This window comes from Artemia sp. Qi Xiang Cuo, chromosome 8, assembly GCF_049724085.1.
Source record: "Artemia sp. Qi Xiang Cuo chromosome 8, ASM4972408v1, whole genome shotgun sequence".
Taxonomy (NCBI): domain Eukaryota; kingdom Metazoa; phylum Arthropoda; class Branchiopoda; order Anostraca; family Artemiidae; genus Artemia; species Artemia sp. Qi Xiang Cuo.
Window position 1 is genome coordinate 22944468 of NC_142801.1, and position 23303 is coordinate 22967770.

Consider the following 23303-nt stretch of genomic DNA (forward strand, 5'->3'; position numbering starts at 1 on the left):
CTAGCCCCTTCAATTTCTTATTGAATGAGCCCTTTTTGATGTTTTTACAACACCGCTTTCTATAAAAAAAACTTACATGCCGCTAGGGCATAACTTATAAGCCTTGCCATGAGGGCTGTGGGGGGAGGGATTGTCATCCTTAAAGACCTAATTTCCAAAACTTTCAACTACGTTGAATAAAATGGCTATCTAAAAATTTTGATTGGATGTGTTTGGGGAAAAGGTGGCCGTGAGAGGGGGGTTAGTTACCCTCAAATCAATTTTGACTATTAAAAAGGGCACTAGCTCTTTGAATTCCCAGTCGAAAGATCTCTTTTTCAAGTTTCTGCGACAAAGATTTCAATAAAAACTTATATGCCCCCAGGGAAAAACTTATAACCCTTGCCCTGAAGACTGGAGGGGGGGGAGTATCCTTCTCAAAGGTATAATTTTCCGAACTTTAAACTGCGTGAAACAAAATGGCTATCTAAAATTTTTGAAAAGATGTGTTTAGGGAAAAGTTAGGCGTGAGAGGGGGGTTAATTGCCCTCAAATCACTTTCGACTATTTAAAAGGGCACTAGCCCTTTGAATTTCCGATCGACTGAGCCCTTTTTCAAGTTTTTACGACAAAGATTTCAATAAAAACCTTATATGCCCCCAGGGCATAACTTATAACCCTTGCCCTGAAGACTGTGGGGGGAGTGTCCCGCTCAAAGGTATAACTTCCTGAACTCCAAACTGCGTGGAACAAAATGACTATCTCAAAATTTTGATTGGATATGTTTGGGGAAATGATTGCGTGGAAGGGGTGTTAGTTGCCTTCCAATCACTTTCGATTATTAAAAAGGGCACTAGCCATTTCAATTTCTAGTCGAATGAGACCTTTTTGAAGTTTCTAGGACAATGCGTTCTATAAAAACCTTATATGCCCCCAAGGCATAACTTACAACCCTTGCCCTGAGTGCTGTGGGGGAGTTCCCTCCTTAAAAGCCTAATTTGCATCTGGAAATCAACTACGCTGAATAAAATGGCTGTCTAAAAATTTTGATTGGATGTTTTTCGGGGAAAGGTTGGCGAGAGAGGGGGGTTAGTTGCCTTCAAATTACTTTCGACCGTTAAAAAGGCACTAGAACTTTGAATTCCAGATGGAATGAGCCCTTTCTGAAGTTTCTACGGCAAAGATTTCAATAAAAACTTATATGCTCTCAGGGCATAACTTATGACCCTTGCCATGAAGACTGTGGGGGAAGTGTCCTGCTCAAATGTATAATTTCCTGAACTTTGAACTGCGTGGAACAAAATGGCTATTTCAAAATTTTGATTGGATGTTTGGGGGAAATGGTGGGTGTGGAAGGGGTGTTAGTTTCCTTCCAATTACTTTTGACAATTAAAAAGGGCACTGGCCATTTCAATTTCCAATCGAATGAGCTCTTTTTGAAGTTTCTACAACAACACGTTCCATAAAAACTTTTTATGCTCTCAGGGCATAACTTACAACCCATGCCCTTAGGGCTGTTGGGGGGTTGTCATCCTCAAAGACCTAATTTTCAGAACTTAAAACTACGTTAAATAAAATGGCTATCTCAAAATTTTGATTGGATGTGTTTCGGGGAAAAGGTGGGCATGAGAGGGGGGTTAGTTGCCCTCCAATCACTTTCGACTATTAAAAAGGGCACTAGCCCTTTGAATTTCAAATCGGATGAGCCTTTTTTGAAGTTTTTACGACAACGCCTTCTATATAAACCTTATATGCCCCCAGGGCATAACTTACAACCCTTGCCCTGAAGGCTGTGGCGGAGTGTCCTCCTCAAAAACATATTTTCTCGATGGAAATCAACTCCGTTAATCAAAACCTTCATCTCAAAATTTTGATTGGACTTTTTTCGGGAAATGGTGGGTGTGGATGAGGTGACAGTCATCTTTCAATCACTTTTAACTATTAAATAAGTCATTAGCCATTTCAATTTTCAGTTGAACGAGCCCCATTCAAAGTTTCTACGACAACTCCTTCGATACGAAGGGCCCTGCTCTAAAGAAAGAAAATAATAAATAATACATTGTGCCAACATCGTTCTTATATGCCCTCATGGCATAACTTAAAACCCTTGCCCTGAGGGTCGTGGGGGAGTGTCCTCCTTAAAAACATATTTTCTATCTGGAAATCAACTATGCTGAACAAAATGGCTATCTCAAAATTTTGATTGGATGTGTTTGAGGGAATGATGGGCGTCGGGGGGGGGGGGGGGGGCTAGTTGCCCTCCAATCACTTTCGACTATTAAAAAGGGCACTAGCCACTCCAATTTCCAATCGTATGAGCCCTTTTCGAAGTTTCTATGACAACTCCTTCAATACAAAGTGCCGGGTATGAAAAAATAAATAAAAAATAAATAATACATTGTGTCAACATTGTTCTTAACTTCGGCAGCGCAATTGCGCTGCCTATGATTTTGTTCATTTCAATGTTGTATAATTGTAGTCTACTGTATTCACTCCTTTTCCTTGTTTTACTCCACATGTATCATTTTCATTTACAATGTAGTTAAAAAATAAATCATTATTATTGAAGATCCCCCCAAGGACAATTATGGAAGTTACAACTTTTCTGATCCTCAACAGCCCATATCCCTTGGAAAGAGAATCTTTAGATATTTTTGAGTTACAATTACCTTTTGTCTTTTTAGGGCCCTTCGATGCAATGGAGTCACTTCCCTCTCATGTGTCTGCACTCTAAGACTTTTCTCACTTATACTCTTTGCATTTACCCCTGATGTTTCAACAGGAGTACCCCCACCAGAGTTAGAGTTACAACCTGCAGGTGCAACAGCTATTGCACTACCTTTCAAGCTTTCTTGGGACGTACTTTCAGTGGCAGCAGAATTACTTAGCATCTGTTTTGGGGATTTTTCATGCTTTCTATTGCTCTTTGATATGGAAGGCTCAATTGCTTTAATAGGAATTAGAGATGGTAAATCAGTACACTGCTCATCCACAAAATCAGTTTGACTATTCACAATGGACAAAGAAGGCATACCACAGGTTTCAACAACTGTACTAATTCCCTCCAAATTTTCAAAAAACAAGTTCTTAGAAACAGATAACATCTGCTGTGATTGTTTTGAAGGTCTTCCACGCTTTTTGCTACTTCTCAGTTCACTAGATTGGCTGCTCTTACTAAGCCTTGGTGATACTGTGATATGTCTTTCATCTTCAGTTTTAGAGGATAAACTACCGGAAGTGTTAGTTCTGCTTTTGCTTAAAACAGTAGAATCTTCTTTTTCTTCCATAACTGTTTCTGGCAGTAAAACTGGTGGAAGATTCCCTTCAGTTCTTATCAAACTACTGTCTGGAATGCTTGTTCTTTTCTGTGCTTCTAAGGAAGGTGTTGGACGAGGAACTTCACTTTTACTACCATGTCTATCAACTCCCAGTTTTCCACTATTATTGTCTGTTTGTTTCATTGTTGATTCTCCTGTTTTAGGAGTGCTGATCTTCTTAGAGCTACTTTTCGAAAGAATCCTAATTTGATTCTCAATAGCCACATCAGAGGGTGTCTTTTTGTGGGTTGTGTTCAAATTTGAATGATCTTTGGTTTTCTGACCAACCTTTTGCTTTTGAAGCAAAATGTCTTTCTTTTCTGGGTGGTTCTTAACCAATTTGTCTTTTTTCTTCTTTATATCAGTTCCAGTGCTGCCAAACATATCCACTAAAGCTATGTGGCGCTTTTTGCCATTGTCACCTGTTAATTTCTGTTTTTGATTGTGCTCTTTAGGCTTATCTCCCTTTAAAGCTACATCAGGTTTCAAAAGCTTATTCTCAGGTTTAATTGAAATCCCTTTATGGGTAGATTTAATCTCAGGAGTGTGACTGTTTTTCATGATCTGATTATCTTCAGGTATTATTCCTAATTCAGTGGCTAAATCAGCAGCCAGCTGCTGGTCAAATAAATCAACAAAATGCTGTGCCTCCATATTTTGCTGGCTTGGTCGTTTTTTAGTGTGCTTCTGTTTTTTAAGCGATTTCCCAGGGGTACATTTCCAATTTGAGGACTGTTGGACTTCATCTTTTTTCAATTCCTTTTTAGGTACTGCTAACGTTTCTTCAATATTCAGATCTGGATTCTTACTTGAGTTTTTAGTTGAGAATATGCTTGACGATTTTCTACCATCTTGCTCCAAATTAGGGTGACTAGCCTGGAAAAGAAATTTTGTCTTTCAGTGTTTCAAAAGTTTTTTGTTCAGCCAGTGTCTTCAAGAAGAAGACAACAACACTGAATGAAAAAGTAAATATTTCACTTGAAATCTAATAATGTTGATTTTCCGTTTTGTAATTTTTTTGTAAAAGTTAAAAACCTTGAAGACACCTAACCTGCCTTTTAGAAGAAGGCAATAATGTTGAATGGAAAAATGAAATATATCACAGAAACCTAAAAAAGCTGATTTTTCGTTTTTGTAATTTCTTCATAAAAGTTTGGAAACTTGAAGACCCCTAGCCTGTCTTCAAGATGAAGGCAATAACATTAAATGCAAGAATGAAATATATCATAGAAACCTAAATAATTTGATTTTTCGTTTATAATTTATTTGTAAAAGTTCGAAGATTTGAGGACCCCTAGCCTGTCTTCAAGAAAAAGGTAATGAAATTGGATGCAAAAATGAAATGTATCACAGAAACTTAACAAAGTTGATTTTCTGTTTTTGTAATTTCTTTCAATTTATGCATTTTAAGTAATTTACTTATTTTACCTATTTTGCCAGTGTTCTACGTATTTTACCGGTATTTTACATATTTTACGACGCCTTGCAATTTTCAGAGCACAAAAGCGTGAAGAGGCTGGCAGAAAAAAGATTAAATATGATTTTGTTTCGTGTAGCCTACAGCTATGTGCTCCCTGGTTTAAAAGGCGGTTTGTCTGACCTGACTTAGGTCTCTTGTTATCAGAACAATAAAGTCTGTTATAGTACAGGCAATTTTAATTTTTAGATGGTAAAATATTAGATGAAATAAAATTACAATTGGTCTGTGAACCGTTATAGACAAAAAGGGCTAGAAGCAGGATTGACATACGAAAAAAATAAAAAAATAAAACAAATCAAATAGCTGAGAAAAATGAGGGTAATGTCAGCCACCAGACAAAAAAGAAGCAAAAATGATAGAGGCAGCCATTTTGTAAGGGACTTCCACCCAGCCATCTTCAGTGCTCATAAAATGAAGGAAAACTTATCTTTTGAATTAACTCTAACTGAGCAGAAGAAAGACAGAATCAAACAAACCAAAAAACCAAGACAGAACAAATGAAAGACTATTCACCAATTAGATTAGGCATGAACTCTCTGCTTAGTGATTGACTTAGCTTGTCTACCGAACTAATTTTCATTAAAAGTGTGATCAGATGTTCTTAATTTAAACTGAAGAAAATTGTTACTTGAATCCTTTCATTTTAAGTTATTGTAAATTGGGTTTGTAGGAATATCTCCAGTATCTCTATTTAAAGCAAGGTTTCTATCGATGGATTTTTGTTCAATTGCCATCCTAAAAGAATATGGGAAACCATTTGCTTCAAATATTAAACTTGGCTCATCAAAAAGAACTACATGGTCTGAATTTTCAACAATGTGGAGGGCCAAAGCAGAATCAATATCCTCATTTTCATTATAAATTTCACATTTCAGAGAAATCTTGTATTCATGCCGTCTTTTTCCCAGGAGCCGGAGTTTACTCCCCCCGGAAATCCCCCCCCCCCATTTTACCCTTGGATAATTCCAGAATTTTCATTAGAAGGGAAAATGAAATTTCTACTCTCCTCTTTAAGTCAGGGGCAATTGTATTGCATTACCTATAGTAAAGACCCATCAGGGTTCAACGTATTAATATTTGTTCATTTTTTTTTTTTCAGAGAGACTTCATGCAGAAGGGGTGGTCGAATAAGCTTTGGAAGGGGATCAGTCAATTGAAAATCAAAGTCCCAGAGCCGTTTCCTAAGATTTATCCTGCTTTGCAAGTGCTACTGAATGAGTTGTTACTGACTACATTGTCTAAAAGAAATTCTAGTTTAACAGACCTTGTGTTTCAGCAGTTGTTTTGAAAGAACCTTCAGATAAATACAGAATTAGCTCTAAGGGAGAGATGATGGGAGGGTGGAGGTAGAAAATGATATATAATCCACAGGGCCGTATCCAGGACTTTCGTTTAGGAGGTGGGGGCTTCGGAACAGGCATGGTAACCTGAATCAGAATCTAAGTCTGAAGGAGATGAGCTATATTTGCAAGCAAATCCTCCTGAAGACAGTCTTAATTACTGTGAAAGTGACTGTATGTTCTAATTTTATGATCCAGTGGTTAGTTCATAAAAGTCATCAAAGTTTTACAAACATCTTTTTTAATTGTATTCGGTACTATTACACATAAACGAAAAATAACATGTATATGATATGAGGAATGTGGCTGAATACAGCTATTTAAATTACAAGATTACCAAAGGGATAAACTAAACAATTAATTAAATTGATGAAACTATAGATGAAGGGGCATTACTTTTTTAAGCCCAGGAAAATCAGAATCATTAAAAAATTTAATTAAAAGCTGAAAGTGATGCTTAAAAAGAAATGCTCAACTGGTCTCGTAGTTACAGGGCAACTTTAAAACACCAATTTAACCCTGTATTTCCTAGGGAGTACCTTATTTTACCTTTTATTACCAATTTTACTTACCAAACGTTTCTTTTATGGTAATTTTACAACACTAATTAGGGGGTATGCTCCCAAAACCAAACCCTAAATTGCATGCAAGAATAATTGAAAACGTTATTTAACAAAAATATAGTGCAAATAGTTTAACACACTTCAAAACTAAAAAAAAAAAAATTCACTCAATAAGTAAAAAAAAAAATTTATTGAAAACTGTCAAAACCAACGAAACGCTTTAAGATTTAGCCAAAAACAGTTGAAAATTGAAAAGAAAATCACAATTCTATTGTTTGAAACTTAAGTGATAAAATTGGCTTCAAAATCCAAGATAATAGGCAGAGAGAGAAGACAAAAGACGTATTTTTTAAATAAAAATTTAGAAGGTTTAATACACTAGGGCTTGAGCCCATGTTCTGTATATAAAATATCACTGTATTCAAAAAATTATTGGCTTTCAAAAAAGAAGGAGTAAATCCTTGCAAATACTCATAGCTATGGGACCCAAGTAGCTATCTTTGGTGGTTTATATTTGGGGACAAGACTTTTATTTTAAGAAAAAGAAAGAGAAGTGATTTTTTATGAAAATCAATGTATATCAGATTGTATATCATGCTCCCAGTTGAAACTGGGAGCATGACTTTTTTCTGTCTAACTTGATAAAAAAAAAATACAAAAAAACAACAACAGCAAATTACATCATGTTTGATTTTAAAAAGCCACCAGCATCAAAATCAGCTCCAAATATTCTTAAAATACAATTTGAGTCAATATTCCAGCTTGTACAGATCCATTGAATTTATTTTGTATGAAAATACAATATTTCAATGATTTTAATTCAAGTTATCCAGATAACAAGGTGACCTAGCCATATCTACAGATTAGCCATCTATGGATGACCAATGGATCAAATCTCTTGTACCCCTAATGTAAGCATTTGTCTGCTATTTGTTACTTACCTTTGAGCATTTAACTTCCAAAACTGCTTGGTCCTCAGCTGATGTTGGAACAGAAGAAATACTACTACTGGGAACTGATTCCTGATAGTAATCATGTCTACACAAAATTGAACTTTTCTTCTCTTGAGACTGCTTAAGTTCCAGTAGCAGCTGAGCTCTCATTTGATCCATTGTTTCTATTCCTGTTAAATTAATAAAGGTTTAAATTAAGGCTATTAACAAATAAATTCAAAGAGACTACAAAGATCAAACAAATTAAGTCATCTCAAAAGTGATGTCTGATGCTCATGAAAAAATTCTAAATTATTGCCCATATATACATGTATCTAAACAAACATAATATTTCTCATGAAGTTTCAGAAGCAGTAAATATACCTGGAAGTCAAAAATTTTTGTTGAAAAAAAGCAATTTCAGAAGAATTTGATCTTCCTGCAAAGAAACAAATTCTCTGCTTCTTATTTTAAAAAACAAAAGATAGTAATTTAGGACAGGTCATTCACTGGATAATAACAAAGTAGCAAGTGCATCCAAAACAAGACTCATTACAATATATATATATATATATATATATATATATATATATATATATATATATATATATATATATATATATATATATATATATATATATATATATATATATATATATATATATATATATATATATATATATATATATATATATATATATATATATATATATATATATATATATATATAAGATATATATGGTCTTCTCAGCAAAGCTTTAAACAATTGCTAATTCTGAATCTTTTAAGCCATTCTTTTAAATTTTCTTCCAAGGTTATGGTGAATTTACTCTATTCTATGATAACTATTTGGACAGAAGTAAATATAATGAGTGAATACAAGAAGCTTTCACCAAAACCTGTAGGCCTTCCAACACCTAAGACTTGGCGAAAAGGATAAGCTCTATCAGTTAGCACACAGCTTAAAACAACACCTGATGTGAGACCACCTGTATACCTGCAACACCTGCATATGAAGATGATGCTGAAGGGATTTGTATGGTTCCAGGGGTCTACTACGTACATACTAAAGACAAGTCATTCATACAGAGCAGCCACCTAAACTAGTATCATTTGCTATCACGCCAAAACTTAAAGAAAGAACTTGAACAATTAAAACAGCTGGGTACCACAGAAAAGGTAGAAAAAAACTGAGTGGGCTATTTTTATGCATATTAAGAAGCAAATAAAGGAATACCAAGTATTTTTAAGCTATGTGAATAGAAAAAAAAGAAGAAATTATATCATTGTGTCATTTGAGTGAGTAGCTCCAAAATTGAAGGGAGTAAAACAATTCTTTGAAGTAGATAGACAAAATGGATACTGCTAGCCTTACAGCTTCAGGACTGTTTTTATTAGTATCAGCAGTGGGTAAACATTGGAAGTGAATACAGCAACACAGCATCAACAGGAAAATAACAAAAAACATTACAAAGAGTCTACTGAACAGGAGCATGTCTTACAAAGAGTCTAAGAAATGAGGGTTAAACTGAGTACAGATTGAAACCAGTTAGCATTATGTTATCTCAAATAGAAAAACAGACAGTATTTAGAAGGAAAACAGTATCAAATAAACGAATGGTATTTGGTACTAATCTCAAATAGAGAATGAGATGCTTGGAGTCACATTTGCTTGTAAGCATTTCCATTAGTAATTTATACTATTGCATGATATCAGCAACCACAAACCACTAAAACCCGTTTTTAGAAAGCCTCTTTGCTGAGCACTTTCCCATTTACAGATAAAGATGTTAAGCATAACACCTGGCATTCAATCTACAACTAGCAAAATGTATTCCAGCAACTGGTAAATTATCTCAGCTGCACCTGTCTGACTCTGATAAGACATAGAGCTAAAAGATGAAAAAATAATGACTCATAAAGATGAAAAAAAAAGATGATTAAATAACTCTGCTGAGAGAGCTCAGCAGAGCAATTGTCTGAGCTATTTCCAGGATGGAACCACTCTTCTTGAGAAGTAAACCTAACTGGAACTAGTTAGAGTTCAACTTTGGTATTATCTGAGTGGCCTACTGTTTAATATAGTGACTTTTCTTTAACTAGTTTATAAGCCAGCATTATAGCATTGTACAAGGCATGTTTTTTAAGGAAGTACCGTTTTGGAATTAAAAAAAGACATGCAAAGATATCACAACAATTTTATTTTTACATGAAAGCCTGTACCTTAATCTACTTTTCTATATAATTTCCGTGAATATTGAGGCACCTGTCATAACATGGCACCAGTTTTTGAATACCCTCCTCATAAAATTCTGCCGCCTGACTTGTTAACATAGGCCACCCATGTTTTGTCACCAGTAACAATTTGGTCTAAAAAATCTTCACCTTCATTGTGGTACCACTCAAGGAAAGTCAATGCACTGTCTAAACACAGGATTTTTTGCAAATCCATCAACATTTTTAGAACCCAACATGAACACAATTTCCAGTAATTCAAGTTCTCAGTCACAATGTGATACAAAACACTACAAGAATATTGAGGAAACCAGTTGCACATTGATGAAATTGTAAAGCGTCTGTTTTCTCTCACCTTTTCTTCCACTTTCTGCACCAAATCTGCATTAAAGAGCAAAGGACGCCCACTCCATTCTTCATCATGCACATTTTTGCGGCCATCTTTAAATGCTCTCACCCATTTCCTTACCATTCTATCACTCATAATGTTTTGTCTGTAAACTTCACAGATCTCACAATGAACATTGATTGGCTTTATGCCTTTAGCACTAAGAAATTGTATAACAGCCCGTACTTCATAATCAGCAGGACCCAAGATTGTTGGAGGCATCTTAAACACCCAATAAACAATGTATATAATGAAGAATAAGACTGTAGTGGCATCAGTGCATAGACAAGAGATGTAGGTAACAAGCGTGCACTGTGGCAGCAGAATTGCAAAACAGTACTTACTTAAAAAACATGCCTTGTATCTAAATCTGTGTACTAGTCTGAGGATCTTGTGGCACTCCTGATATGAAATCATTGATGTTTTTTATATGTTTATCATGTTGTATCTGAACATTCTCAAGAAGCTTAATATTCAACTGATAACTGGGACAGGCAAGACAAGTGCATCTTGCTTTTGGCTGGTAGCTAAGGTCAAGATGTGATCTAACAAGGGTTTTATATTATTATTATTATTTTATTCAATAAAGGAGAAAGCCATAGGCTTGCTGCAATACAAACACAAGAAATGACAGCTAAAACACCAACACTGCAAAACACAAAACAAAAACAAAAAATATTCATCAGTAAAAAATAACTATACAACAACTATATTACAGAAAGTGTTTTCCATAGAACTCAGTTTCCACAAGAACACTCTTAAATGTTTGCACAGAAACTATTGTATCAGGTAAGCTATTCCCAAGTTTTGTTGCTTGGTAAATAAAGCCACATTGGCCTATTTTCTTGTGCACTCATGGCCAAAACAATTTATACAAGTTTTGTCAAGTGGCTGAGTAATGACTAAGTTTGAAGAAATCAGCCCAGTCCACATTATCAACACCTTTTATAAAACAGAATGTATTGATCAGGTCAATCCAAACCTGTCAAAACTCCAAAGAAGAAAGTCCCAAACATTGCAGTCACTGCTGATAAAGGAAATGACTCAAATATGGCACAAATTTTGATGCCCAATATTGAACCTTATCAATTTGCTGCAAGTCACATTTCCATGTTGGATAACACACAGAGGAACAATATTCTACCATTGGGCATACTATTTTTTTTGTATAGTGTCATAAAAGCGTGAAGGTTAAATTTCCTGAAACTTCTCTTAATTCAAAGCAGACTGTAATTAGCATTTAGCAAAATTGTTGACACGTGCTTGTGAAACTTCAACTGGTTATCAAGTGAATACCTATATCCCTTACTGAATCTGCAGATGAAAGAGGTGTATCACTAAGAAAATAATGATAAGTTGAGCTTTTTGAAAAAGTAATGAAGTACAAAACATTTTTGGTGGTTTACAAACATGGAGTTCAATTTACACCAATCATTTAGGGCATTCAGATCCTCTTGAATAAGGGCAATGTCTACCAGGGAGGTAACACTTTTATACAGTTTTACATCATCTGCAAACAGTTTGAAAGTGAGGTGACAAAATACTTCAGGCAAATCATTGACAAACACACAAAATAACACTGGGCCCAAACTGCCTTGTGGCACACGACACAAATCCAGGCTCTCACTTGAAAGTGCACTACCAACTATAACTTGCTGGGAACAGCCTGATAAGTAATCTGTAATCCATGCTAAAGTTCTACTGCCTAGCTTATACTTTTCACCTTTTTCAAGCAACAAACTAACTGAAACTTTGTCAAATGATAAGTCAATGTACAAGCAATCAAACTGAAATCAGCCATATTTTGGAAATCTTTTACAACTTCTAGCAACTGCATATTGCATGACCTGTTATTTCTGAAACCCTGTTGTGACAGATGTCATAATTTATTTTGCTTGAAGTAATCCTGTATCCGATATACAATAATCTTTTCAAGAACTTTCGAAAAAATTGAGGTGTTTGAAATTGGCCAATAATTTCCAAATTGGGACTTAGATCCTCCTTTATGGAGTAGCTTTACAACTGTTTTTTTCCGTGCTAAGGGGTGTTTACCACTCAATAGACAATGGTTAAACAAAAACACAAGAGGTTCAGCTAAACACATGGCTGTCTTCTTAAGAAAAGCATTAGAAATACCATCTATATCTGGAGCTTTATTAACAGAAAGATCTTGGAGAATTTTTTAAACCTGCTCTGAAGAAATATCAGAGTCATCAAAGGACACTTTGTCTGCTGAAACAAATTTTGTAAAATGGGGTGGACTGCATGGATGAATGTCATTTGGATTTACAAAAACTGAAGAAAACACTTGATTAAACACTTCAGCTTTTTTCTGATCATTGCTTATTAATTCACTAGCAGCTAGGTCATCAAAAAAGTTTTGTTTCTATTAACATACTTCCAAAGCTTCTTTGGACACCCTCAAATGTTAGTAATGATTGATGATTTGAGTGATTCCTGGTTAATGCATAGAGATTGAGTGGCATGATTACAAGTCCTTTTATATGCACATCACAAGTCTTTGTTTTTTGTTTTTTTTTTTTTTTTTTTTTTAAACATGCACTGTCTTCATTGTTTATCTTTATCACTAATAGCATCAAGTACAAATTTTGCCAGTTGTCTTCTTTTTCTTGAACCTTCTTTTATGTAGCCTAATAATGTGAGTGAACCTATCACATGCTTCTCTTATAACCTCTTGGATGAACTCAAAAGCAACATCTACATCTGCATTTCTAGACTGAAGCTGTTTAACAATAGAAACAGAATGGATAAAGTCTTGAATTTCATTGTAATGTTAACAACTAAATTTTAAATGCTCTCTGCAATTAATTGCTACTACCAAAGTTCTAGGCTTGAACTAGCATGGAACACAAGCCATAAGGTTGCAACAGCAGCTGAAACCTTTTAGAGAACAAGTAACAGCTAATAGTAAAATAAACTAAAAACAGAGTTTTTAGGAAACAGTCTAATGACAAATACTTCCCAGTTGACACTAGTTCAGAAATAAGTACCTTTTCATAATGTTCAACCAGACAGTAACCTGTAATTACAAAAATTAATTTTAGAAAATCTCAAAAGAGAGTCTGAAACCCTTAAAATTTACTGCAATTTAAGGTAAAATTAAGGCAATTTATTACCTACCATCTACAAAAGATAATAGTGGAGCAAGGAAAAAAACTAAACACATAAATAAAAAGAAACACTTAAGTTATTATTGGAGAAAAATGTTGTTCAGTATTGCTTTTATCACAGACTTCTTAACCACTCTTTTCTGGATTCATAGTTCCAAATTTTTCAAGACAGGAATTTCAGTGCCACTTAGGAATAAAAATTAGAAACAATGCAGATCTAAAATAGCACTTATTAGGTTAGTTGTCATGTCACAGAGAGATTTGTAGAAATTGATCATTTTCTGGGATCTTTTTTCTAGGCTATCATGTTTCTATGCTCAATGTGTTCTATTAATTAGTCTAGGTCTACTAATTTGAAAGGTGAGAAATGGTAAACTTCAGGCCAAGCTATTTATTGACAACCTATCACAATATTTTACAGTAGGCTTAGGTCTCAGAATTTCATAATGCTTCCTTTAGAAGTAGGCCTAGTCATGTACTAGCCTACTGATACCAATTAGCCTACAATAAATTTTCAATAAAGTACTTTTGAACATAATCCAATAGCCAGTATAGATTTAGCAATTTGCCATTCTGAAGATATAAAATCACTTTCATATAATATTTTGGTAAATTATGCACCCATCCATGGGTGCCCATATGGGGGGAGGGGGGGGGGGGCAGAGGGAGGCTCCAGTCCCCCTGGCTGAATGGTGCTGCCTTATATTATATACTTTTATTTTTAGATTTGGTAAATTTTTAGTTGTTCATATTATTGACTTATGAATAAACTAAACATACCACTCAAAGCCTTTTTTTATGCTCTTTCCAAATATAATAATCATTTTTGTTGTAAATGAATTTTACCCCCACCCCTATAGGGTGAGCAACATTTGACTATTAAAGTCAGTAGTTCTTTATACCCTAAGCAACAAATATTGTCATTGACTCTTATATAGAATGTACTGTAAAGTCAAACAAAAGACAATATTGTGTTTCATTTAAACATGGAGAATGATGTAAAGTCTTCTGTAGGGGATTTTTAAATGTCAAATTATTATAGAGAAGTATGAATAAAGTTACACAAAAGACTTTTTGGTTTTCTTATTTAATATTTGACCCACTAAAATGTCATGCAGAAGAAGTTATATTATCCCACTGATACATAGAGGAAACAACAAAAAGTCATATAGATGGCTTTTTATAGCCTAGGTCTACATGATTCCATATATAGAGCAGCTTAATTAACAAATATTGTCATTGACTCTTATATAGAAAGTACTGTAAAGTCAAACAAAAGACAATATTGTATTTCATTTAAACATCAAGAATGATGTAAAGTCTTCTGTAGGGCTTTTTAAATGCTAAATTATTATAGAGAAGTGTGAATAAAGTTACACAGAAGACTTTTTGGTTTTCCTATTTAATATATGACTCACTAAAATGTCATGCAGAAGAAGTTATATTACCCCACTGATACATAGAGGAAACAACAAAAAAGTCATACAGATGGCTTTTTATAGCCTAGGTCTACATGATTTCATATATAGAGCAGCTTAATTAAAGTCAAAACTTACAGAATAACTTAAAGGAACAGTGCCTCTTACTAGGATATCATATCCCTGTTATGGCACTCACTAATCTTGGCTCAACATAGTGCACCTAGTGCACAAAGTCATTTCACTTTTCTATGTTATGTACTATAAATAAACACTTCTTTCTGTAGATGCTTGCCATGATGGTTTTTGAAGCTGTTTGGAATTGTTGCCAACCCTACTTCTTTGGATAACAAGTTCCAGTCTTTAACTGCTCCAACTGACCAGAAAGAAGATGTCTGTCTAGTTGATGCTGTTTGTTTCTGGATTTTTGCAGAATGACCCCTAGTATAGACATTAGTCTGACTACAGAAGGATTTGTTGAACTTGGTTCTATCTAGATCCTTTCTCAATTTGAAAATCTAGATCAGGTCCCCTCTTTTTCTTCTATAGTTTAGGCTTTGCAGCTTCATTTGTTCCAGGCACTCTTCATCTGACATTATTTTTAGTCCAGGGAGTTGTTTGGTGGCACATCTCTGCATTTTTTCAATTTTGATAGTGTTGCCAATGTATGAGGGACCCCAGACTATGCTTCCATACTCAATGGTTGCACAAGGGCTTTGTAGAGTCTGGTGAAGATTTTAGTGTCTAAATGCCTGAAAGACCACCTGATTAGACCAACCAGCCTGCTTGCCTTATTTGAAATGAAATGTGTGTATTGACAGAATTTTAGCAACCAGTCTATAAAGATCTCCAAGTCTCTTTCACAATCAGTGTGTGATATGACTGAGATAGTGTTTGTTCTTGCTAATGTAAGAGTGTCATTGATGTTTTTTGGCTTGGGTCCAATCCATAATGTCTTGCACTTTTTAGCATTGAAGCTTAATCCTAGGCTCTCGAGATTGCTATTCAACTTGTTAATGTTGCTCTGCAGGATGGTTATATCTTCTTGTTTTGCCACTGGCCTGAAAAGCTATATGTCATCTGCAAAGAGCTTGACACAGCTGGTGATACCTTCAGTTATGTTATTTATTAATATATATATATATATATATATATATATATATATATATATATATATATATATATATATATATATATATATATATATATATATATATATATATATATATATATATATATATATATATATATATATATATATATATATATATATATATATATATATATATCAGTTACAACTTTTTAATATATCATTCTACTATAAAGCATTATGAATTAGGTCCTACATATGACTTTTTATGCCTTTCTTTTGTAGAGGAAAATTAAATAAAGTCATAGAGATGACTTTTTATACCTCCTGCTATTACATAGAGAAAGCAACAAAAAGTCATAAAGATGGCTTTTTATAGCCTAAGCCTACATGATGTCATTTATAGAGCAGCCTAAATAAAGTCATACAGATGAATTTTTAATATATCATTCTACTATAAAGCATTATGAATAAAGTCATACAGATGACTTTTTATGCCTCTTGTTATTATAGAGCAAATATAAATAAAGTCATACAGATGGCTTTTTATACCTCATACTATTATAGAGCAAACATGAATAAAGTCCTACATATGACTTTTTATGCCATTCTTTTATTGAGCAAACTTAAATAAAGTCATACAGATGACTTTTTATACCTCCTGCTATTACATAGAGAAAACAACAAAAAGTCATACAGATGGCTTTTTATAGCATAGGCCTACAGAATTTTATTTATAGAGCAGCCTAAATAAAGTCATATAGATGACTTTTTATAGCTCCTGTTATTATAGAGCAAACATAAATAAAGTCATACAGGTGATTTTTTTATACCTCATACTATTATAGAGCAAACAAAAATTAAGTCTTACAGATGACTTCTTATACCTCATACTATTATAGAGCAAACATGAATAAAGTATTACATATGACTTTTTTCTCATGTATCAGTGGGATAATACAATTTCTTCTGTATGACATTTTAGTGGATCATTTACTAAATAAGAAAACCAAAAAGTCTTCTGTATAACATTATTGATACTTCTCTATAATAATTTGATGTTTAAAAAATCATACAGAAGACTTTATATAATGCTCTATCTTTTCTCTAGAATAGAAATAAATAATGACAAACATACAAGGTATAAAAAGTCATTGGTATGACTTTATTCATGTTTGATCCATAAAAGTATGAAGTTTAAAAAGTTATCTGTAGGACTTTATTCATGTTTGCTACATAATAGTACAAGGTATAAAATGTCATCTGCATTACTTTATTCATATCTGCTCTATAATAGTGTAAGGTATAAAAAGTCATCTGTATGACTTTATTCATCATTTATCTATAATAGTGAGATATATAAAGTCATCTGTATGGGTTTATTTTTGCTCACTCTATAATAGTATGAGGTACAAAAAGTCATCTGTATGACTTTATTTATGTTTGCTCTATAAAAGAATGAGGCATAGGCCTAAAGCCATCTATATGACTTTCTATCATTCTATATAAAAGGAGAAAGTATGATATTGTCTTCTATTTGACTTTATACTGCATTCTACATAAGAGTAAAGGACAATATTCTATTGCTCAGATAGCCTATAAAGAAAAAATTTAAATATTGTCATATGTAGGTAACCCCCCTATATATACCAATTCAGGGTATATATTTGCACATTGGGGGGGGGGGGGAGTTTAAACAATACTCATTTACATCAGGAATAAAATTTACCCCCAACCCCCCAAATTTGCAAATATATACCCTGAATTGGTATATATAGCCTAGGGGTGGGGGTAAAATTCATTTCTGACAAAAATGATTATTATATTTGGAAAGGGCATACAAAATGGAATCAAGCAGTATGTTCACCTTGTCCCTCTTGCAGTTATGGAGGTAAACATCTACCAAATCATATTATTGACTTACACATAGTGAATATACCACTTGATGCCTTTTTTTATGCTGATTACAAATATAATAATCATTTCTATCGGAAATGAATTTCACCCCCCCCCCTACATATGCCAAATCAGGGTATATATTTCTACATTAAGGGGGGGGGGAAATTTTGTTTCTGATAATAGAAGGACAGTTTATTCTCTTGTTATTGATCTGAAAAGCCAGTTTGCTTGTGACACTGTTTGTTTGTTTTATAAGCCCCCTCCTTTTCCAACACATTTGTTCTGTGATTTGCTTGATCAACTTTCTTGTGTGGGGTCTTTCTCTAAAAAACTTATTTGTTTTTTGGGAGATTTTAATTGTAATATGTTAAATATTGGATCAAGTGATGAATGTGACCATCTCTTTGATGTGCTTTCTTCTGCTGGTCTACTTCCTTCAATTTTTTTTCCTTCTTGTGTTGACCCTACTAGAAATTCTGCCACTTTAATAGACAATATTTTTATTTCTCATTCTTCTAATTTGAAGTTTACTTCTGGTCTTGTTTTCACTGATCTTTCTGATCACTTCCCTATTTATATTTCACTTTTTGTGCCTCAAACTGAGATTGCTATGGATGAGCAGGGTGAGTCTTTTTTTAGAACTTCCACAGATAAAGAAATTTCTAATTTAATACATAGTCTTCAGAGTAATGATTGGTCTAGTTCTAGTTAAGTGGTCTGCTAAGTCTTGTTTAGGCTGGGAAGGTATTAATAATAGAATACTAATTGCTCATTTTATGACTAGAAAGTTCAAGGTATCAGTTATAGTAGTATACGCCCCTGTAGAACCGACTGATGGAGATACTAGTGACTCAGATGAATTCTACTTACAGTTACAGGAGCAAATAGACAAAGTCCCAGGCAGAAATATGATGTTATTGCTGGGAGATTTTAATGCCCAGGTTGGTAGAAATAAGGATAGATGGTATCCCAGCTTAGGTAAATTTGGTGTAGGAAAAGAAAACAGTAATGGATACAGACTTTTGCAATTTTGTAGGTATAACAATCTAGTTATAACCAATACGGTGTTTGGTCATAAAATGGCTCATAAGCTAACATGGTATTCACGTGATGGTAAGACAGCAAACCTTATTGATTATGTTATAGTTAATCGAAGACTAGCAGGATCAATACAAAATACTAGGGTATATAGGAGTGCTGTTATTGATGTTAAAAGTAAAGATCACCATCTAGTAGTGTCAAGGGTTAATTTAAAGCTGAAATATCGGAAGGGTAATTACCTCCCGGGAAGTTATGATGTTAGTAGACTCCAGGATGAGAATTTGAGAGAAACTTTCCAGGAACAGTTGAATACTAAACTAGAGAGTTTAAAATTTGATAATGTGGAAGATGGTTGGAATAATTTTAGAAAAATAATTTGTGAAGTTGCTGAAGGTGTATTAGGGAAGAAAGCTAGAACTGCAGCTAAGAACATTAGTGAAAAAGCTTTAAGTTTAATAGAAAGGAGAAAGGACTTGTACAAGAATTATCTGAGTGATAGATCACATGAAAACAAAAGAAATGTAAAGAAAGTGGAGAAAGCATTGAAATATGAACTAAGGAGGTGTGAAGTGGAGGCCATGGATAAAATTGCCGAGGATTTAGAAGATGCAGCTAGACGGCATAATAGTAAAATATTGTACTGGCACGTTAACAAATTGAGAGGTAGTAGTCAATCCGGACTTGTCCCAGTTAAAGATAGGAATGGGGTGGCAATTAGCGATAAGACAAAAGCTAAAGTAAGATGGGCCGAACATTTTGAGAATTTGCTTAAACGAGATAGAGTTGCAGGAAAAAATATAGAGGAAAATGAAAAAGTTTGTGATACCTTGGATGTGAAGGAAGATTTGTTTTGTGAGGAGGAATTAGAAACAGTACTAAAAGAATTAAAGAATAATAAGGCTCCAGGTGCTGATAGGGTAGTAAATGAGTTTCTTAAATATGGTGGCTCTGAGGTTAGAAATAAGTTATTGGAGATTATGAATATGATTTTTGAAAAAGGGGAAGTACCTAATGATTTTAGGAAAACCTTAATTAAGCCACTTTATAAGAAAGGTGATAAAAGTGAGTGTGGTAATTATCGAGGCATTAGTCTGGTCTCTGTAGGTAACAAATTGCTTAGTAATATGATACTTTTTAGACTGAGAGATGCCGTAGACAAAGTTTTAAGAGAAGAGCAGTGCGGTTTTAGAAAAGGTAGAGGATGTGTTGACCAAATTTTCACTCTTAGGTTAATAATTGAGAAGTACCTAAGTTTTCAAACACCTTTGGTCCTCAGTTTTATAGATTATGAGCAAGCGTTCGATTCTGTTGATAGAGGAGCTTTAGTAAAGGTTTTATCCTTGTATGGTATACCAGACAAATACATTAAAGTGATTAGTGCTATGTACGAGAATAACACTGCTGCGGTTAAGGTATGAAATGGGGTTAGCAGCTGGTTTTGTATTAAATCAGGAGTTAAGCAGGGTTGTGTTCTATCCCCCTTTATATGGATTATTTTGATGAACTTTGTTTTAAGGAGCACAGGAAAGGCAATGGGAGACCACGGAATCAAATGGGGAGGAAAAAGTCTCGTGGACTTGGATTATGCTGATGATTTAAGCATCCTAGATGAAAGTGTGAGCAAAATGAATGAAGTTTTAGAGGCTTTGCGAGTTCAGGGTGCTAGTATTGGTTTGAAAATTAATGTTAGGAAGACCAAGTCACTAAGGCTAGGAATAAGTGAAGATGAAAAGGTGACGTTGGGTAATGAAAAGATTGATCAGGTGGGCAGTTTCACTTACCTTGGTAGTATTATTAGTAAAGATGGTGGGAGCAGTGAAGATGTTAAAAATAGAATAGCCAAGGCTCAGGGTGTTTTTTCACAGTTAAAAAAAGTATGGTAGAATAGGAAGATAAGTCTGCAAACCAAGATTAGAATCTTAGAAGCTACAGTTATGACAGTGGTCAAATATGGCTCTGAAGCATGGACGCTCCGAAAAGCGGATGAAGATTTGCTAGATGTTTTCCAGAGACATTGCTTAAGGATTGTTCTGGGTACCCGGCTGACTGACCGTATTTCAAACAATAGGCTATACGAAAAATGTGGTTCAATACCGCTTTCTAGGTCTATAATGAAAGAAAGGTTGAGGTGGTTAGGGCATGTTGTTCGGATGAAGGATGACAGACTGCCGAAGATTGTTCTTTTCGGCCAACCATCTAGGGCTAAACGGAAAGCAGGTCGTCCCCGTCTGGGTTGGGAGGACGTCATAAAGAAAGATTTAAAGGAAATGGGAACTTCGTGGGCGGGTGTAAAAAGGGAGGCTTTGAATAGATTGGGGTGGAGGAGGAGCGTGCGTAGCTCTGCTGGCCTCAGGCGGCTTGGTGCTGCGATGAGTTGTTAGTAGTAGTAGTAGTAGTGTTCTTGAAGCTAATGATGTTGATTGTGCAACGAATTTATTTTTGTGTTGTATGGGAGCTCTGTTCAATAAGCATTTTCCTCTAAGAAAGAGTCCAAGGAATTCTATACCCAAATTTCCATGGATGTTTAGAGGTCTAATCAATGCTATACATATGAAGGCATCTCTGTTCAAGGCTGCATGTAAAAGTAAGACACAGGATGATCTTTTGAAGTATAAACTTTATAAAAATGTGCCTACTTCTTCAGTACATGCAGCCAAAAAGCTATATTTTTCACATCAAATTGATGAGTGTAAGGGGAATTTGCGAAAGGTTTGGAATGTAGTTAATGAAGCTCTTTCCCACAAGAAACTCAAACAGTCCCCCCTTGTTGCTACAGGAAAGCTGATGGATCTTTTGTGGACAAAAATTCTTCAGCAAGCACCTTCAATTCGTATTTCACCTCACTTCCTTCAGTTCCTAATCCACCCTACAGCAGAGTAAGTAGTTTTCCCTTAGCAGAAAAGTCGTTTTTCCTTTTTACATGCAGTGATACCAAAATTTCTAACATTATTTCTCAGCTCTAAAGTAGCCGTTCAGTTGATGGTTTTGGTTTGAGCTGTAATGTTCTTAAAAAAATTGGTCAGTTTGTTTCTAACCCCATCTCACACATAACTAACCTCTCTCTTTCTTCTGGTGTTTTTCCTCAGTTATTTAAGGTTGCTAATGTTGTACCTTTGTTTAAAAAAGGTGATTCATCTCTAATTTCAAACTATAGACCTATTTCTCTCCTTCCTGTAATTTCTAAGGTTGTTGACAAAGTAGTGTATTGTAGACTCTCTTCATTTGTATTTAGTACTAATATGACTGCAGGTAATTCTCTCATAACTAACCATCAGTATGGCTTTTGTCCCAGTTTTCTACCTTGCATGCACTTTCAGATGCAACAGAGTTTGTGCGTGTTAACCTTGACAAGGGCTTGTGTCTTTTGGGTCTATTTCTTGACTTTTCAAAGGCATTTGATATGGTCGTTCACTCTGTTCTTTTGTCTAAATTATCTTCATTTGGAGTGCATGGAGTCCCTCCTGAATGGTTTAGGTCTTACCTCTCAGGGAGATCTCAGTATGTTTTGGTTAATGGTACTTCTTGCTCTTCCTTACCTATTTTGAAAGGTGTCCCACAAGGCTCTGTGCTTGGACCACTTTTGCTTTTAATTTATATTAATGATCTTGTTGATGGTCTTCATCCCCTTGTGCACCCTATTCTTTTTGCTGATGACAGTAACTTTTTCATTGCTGCAGTAGACCTGCCATCTGCCACTTCCCTAGCTCAAAGTCTTCTTGATAAAGTAAATGATTGGTGCTTGTCAAATGACTCTCAACAGCCAAAAAAGTGCCATTGTACACTTCAGGACCCCTTATCATATAAGATACACAAGGGAGCCAACCATCCTGACTTATGGGAATGATATTATCCTGCAAGCTACTATAGTGAAATTTCTTGATGTGTATCTTGACTGTTTTCTTTCTTTTAAACCCCATATAACTCATACCTGTTCCCTTGTCCTCCGCCAATCTTCAATGTTATACAGGGTTAACTCATTTCTTCCCCCAGATGTTATGCTTTCTCTTTATTATGTTTTTATTTTTCCTTACCTTTCTTATTGCTGTTCTGTCTGGGGTAGTACTAATAAATCTCTTCTCTGCTCACTTCAAAGAGCCCAAAATAGGGCAGTGAAGGCTGCTTTTCTTCTACCTCGTTTTTACCCTTCCTCTGATCTTTATAATGATACTGGAATAGCTCTGCTGGATTGTATTGTGGGTAAAAGTTACCTTTATTTAGCACATTCTGCATTTCTAGGTACACATCCACCATATCTGCAGCAGTTTTTCTTTCTGTCAGGCTCAGGTAGGTACTCTTCTTTTTTATGTAGCTCTTATTGCAGGTTCATTCTACCTAAGCAATCATCAACAGCAGGTCAGAGGTCTCCTGTTTATCAATCTATTTTACTATGGAACTCCATCCCTCCTGATGTCTCTATCTCTTTCTGCAAAGGCAGTTTCTCACTGGGTATTTCTAGTATAGTATTTCCCCCCCCTTTTTTTTATTTTTTT

The 23303-nt window shown here is 34.7% G+C and overlaps 1 protein-coding gene across 2 annotated transcripts in view; it reads right to left on the reverse strand.

Moving 5' to 3' along the window:
• Nucleotides 1–23303, reverse strand: part of LOC148949251 (uncharacterized) — a 32532-nt gene that overhangs the window by 8386 nt on the left and 843 nt on the right. For both annotated transcript variants that reach the window (XM_089093299.1, XM_089093300.1), the window contains exons 2-3: nt 7621–7802; nt 2649–4172 (exon numbers count right to left, since the gene is read on the reverse strand). In XM_089093299.1, coding sequence (XP_088949425.1) covers nt 2649–4172; nt 7621–7791 — 1695 coding nt within the window. In that variant the 5' untranslated portion in view covers nt 7792–7802. The remainder of the gene's footprint in view (nt 1–2648; nt 4173–7620; nt 7803–23303) is intronic.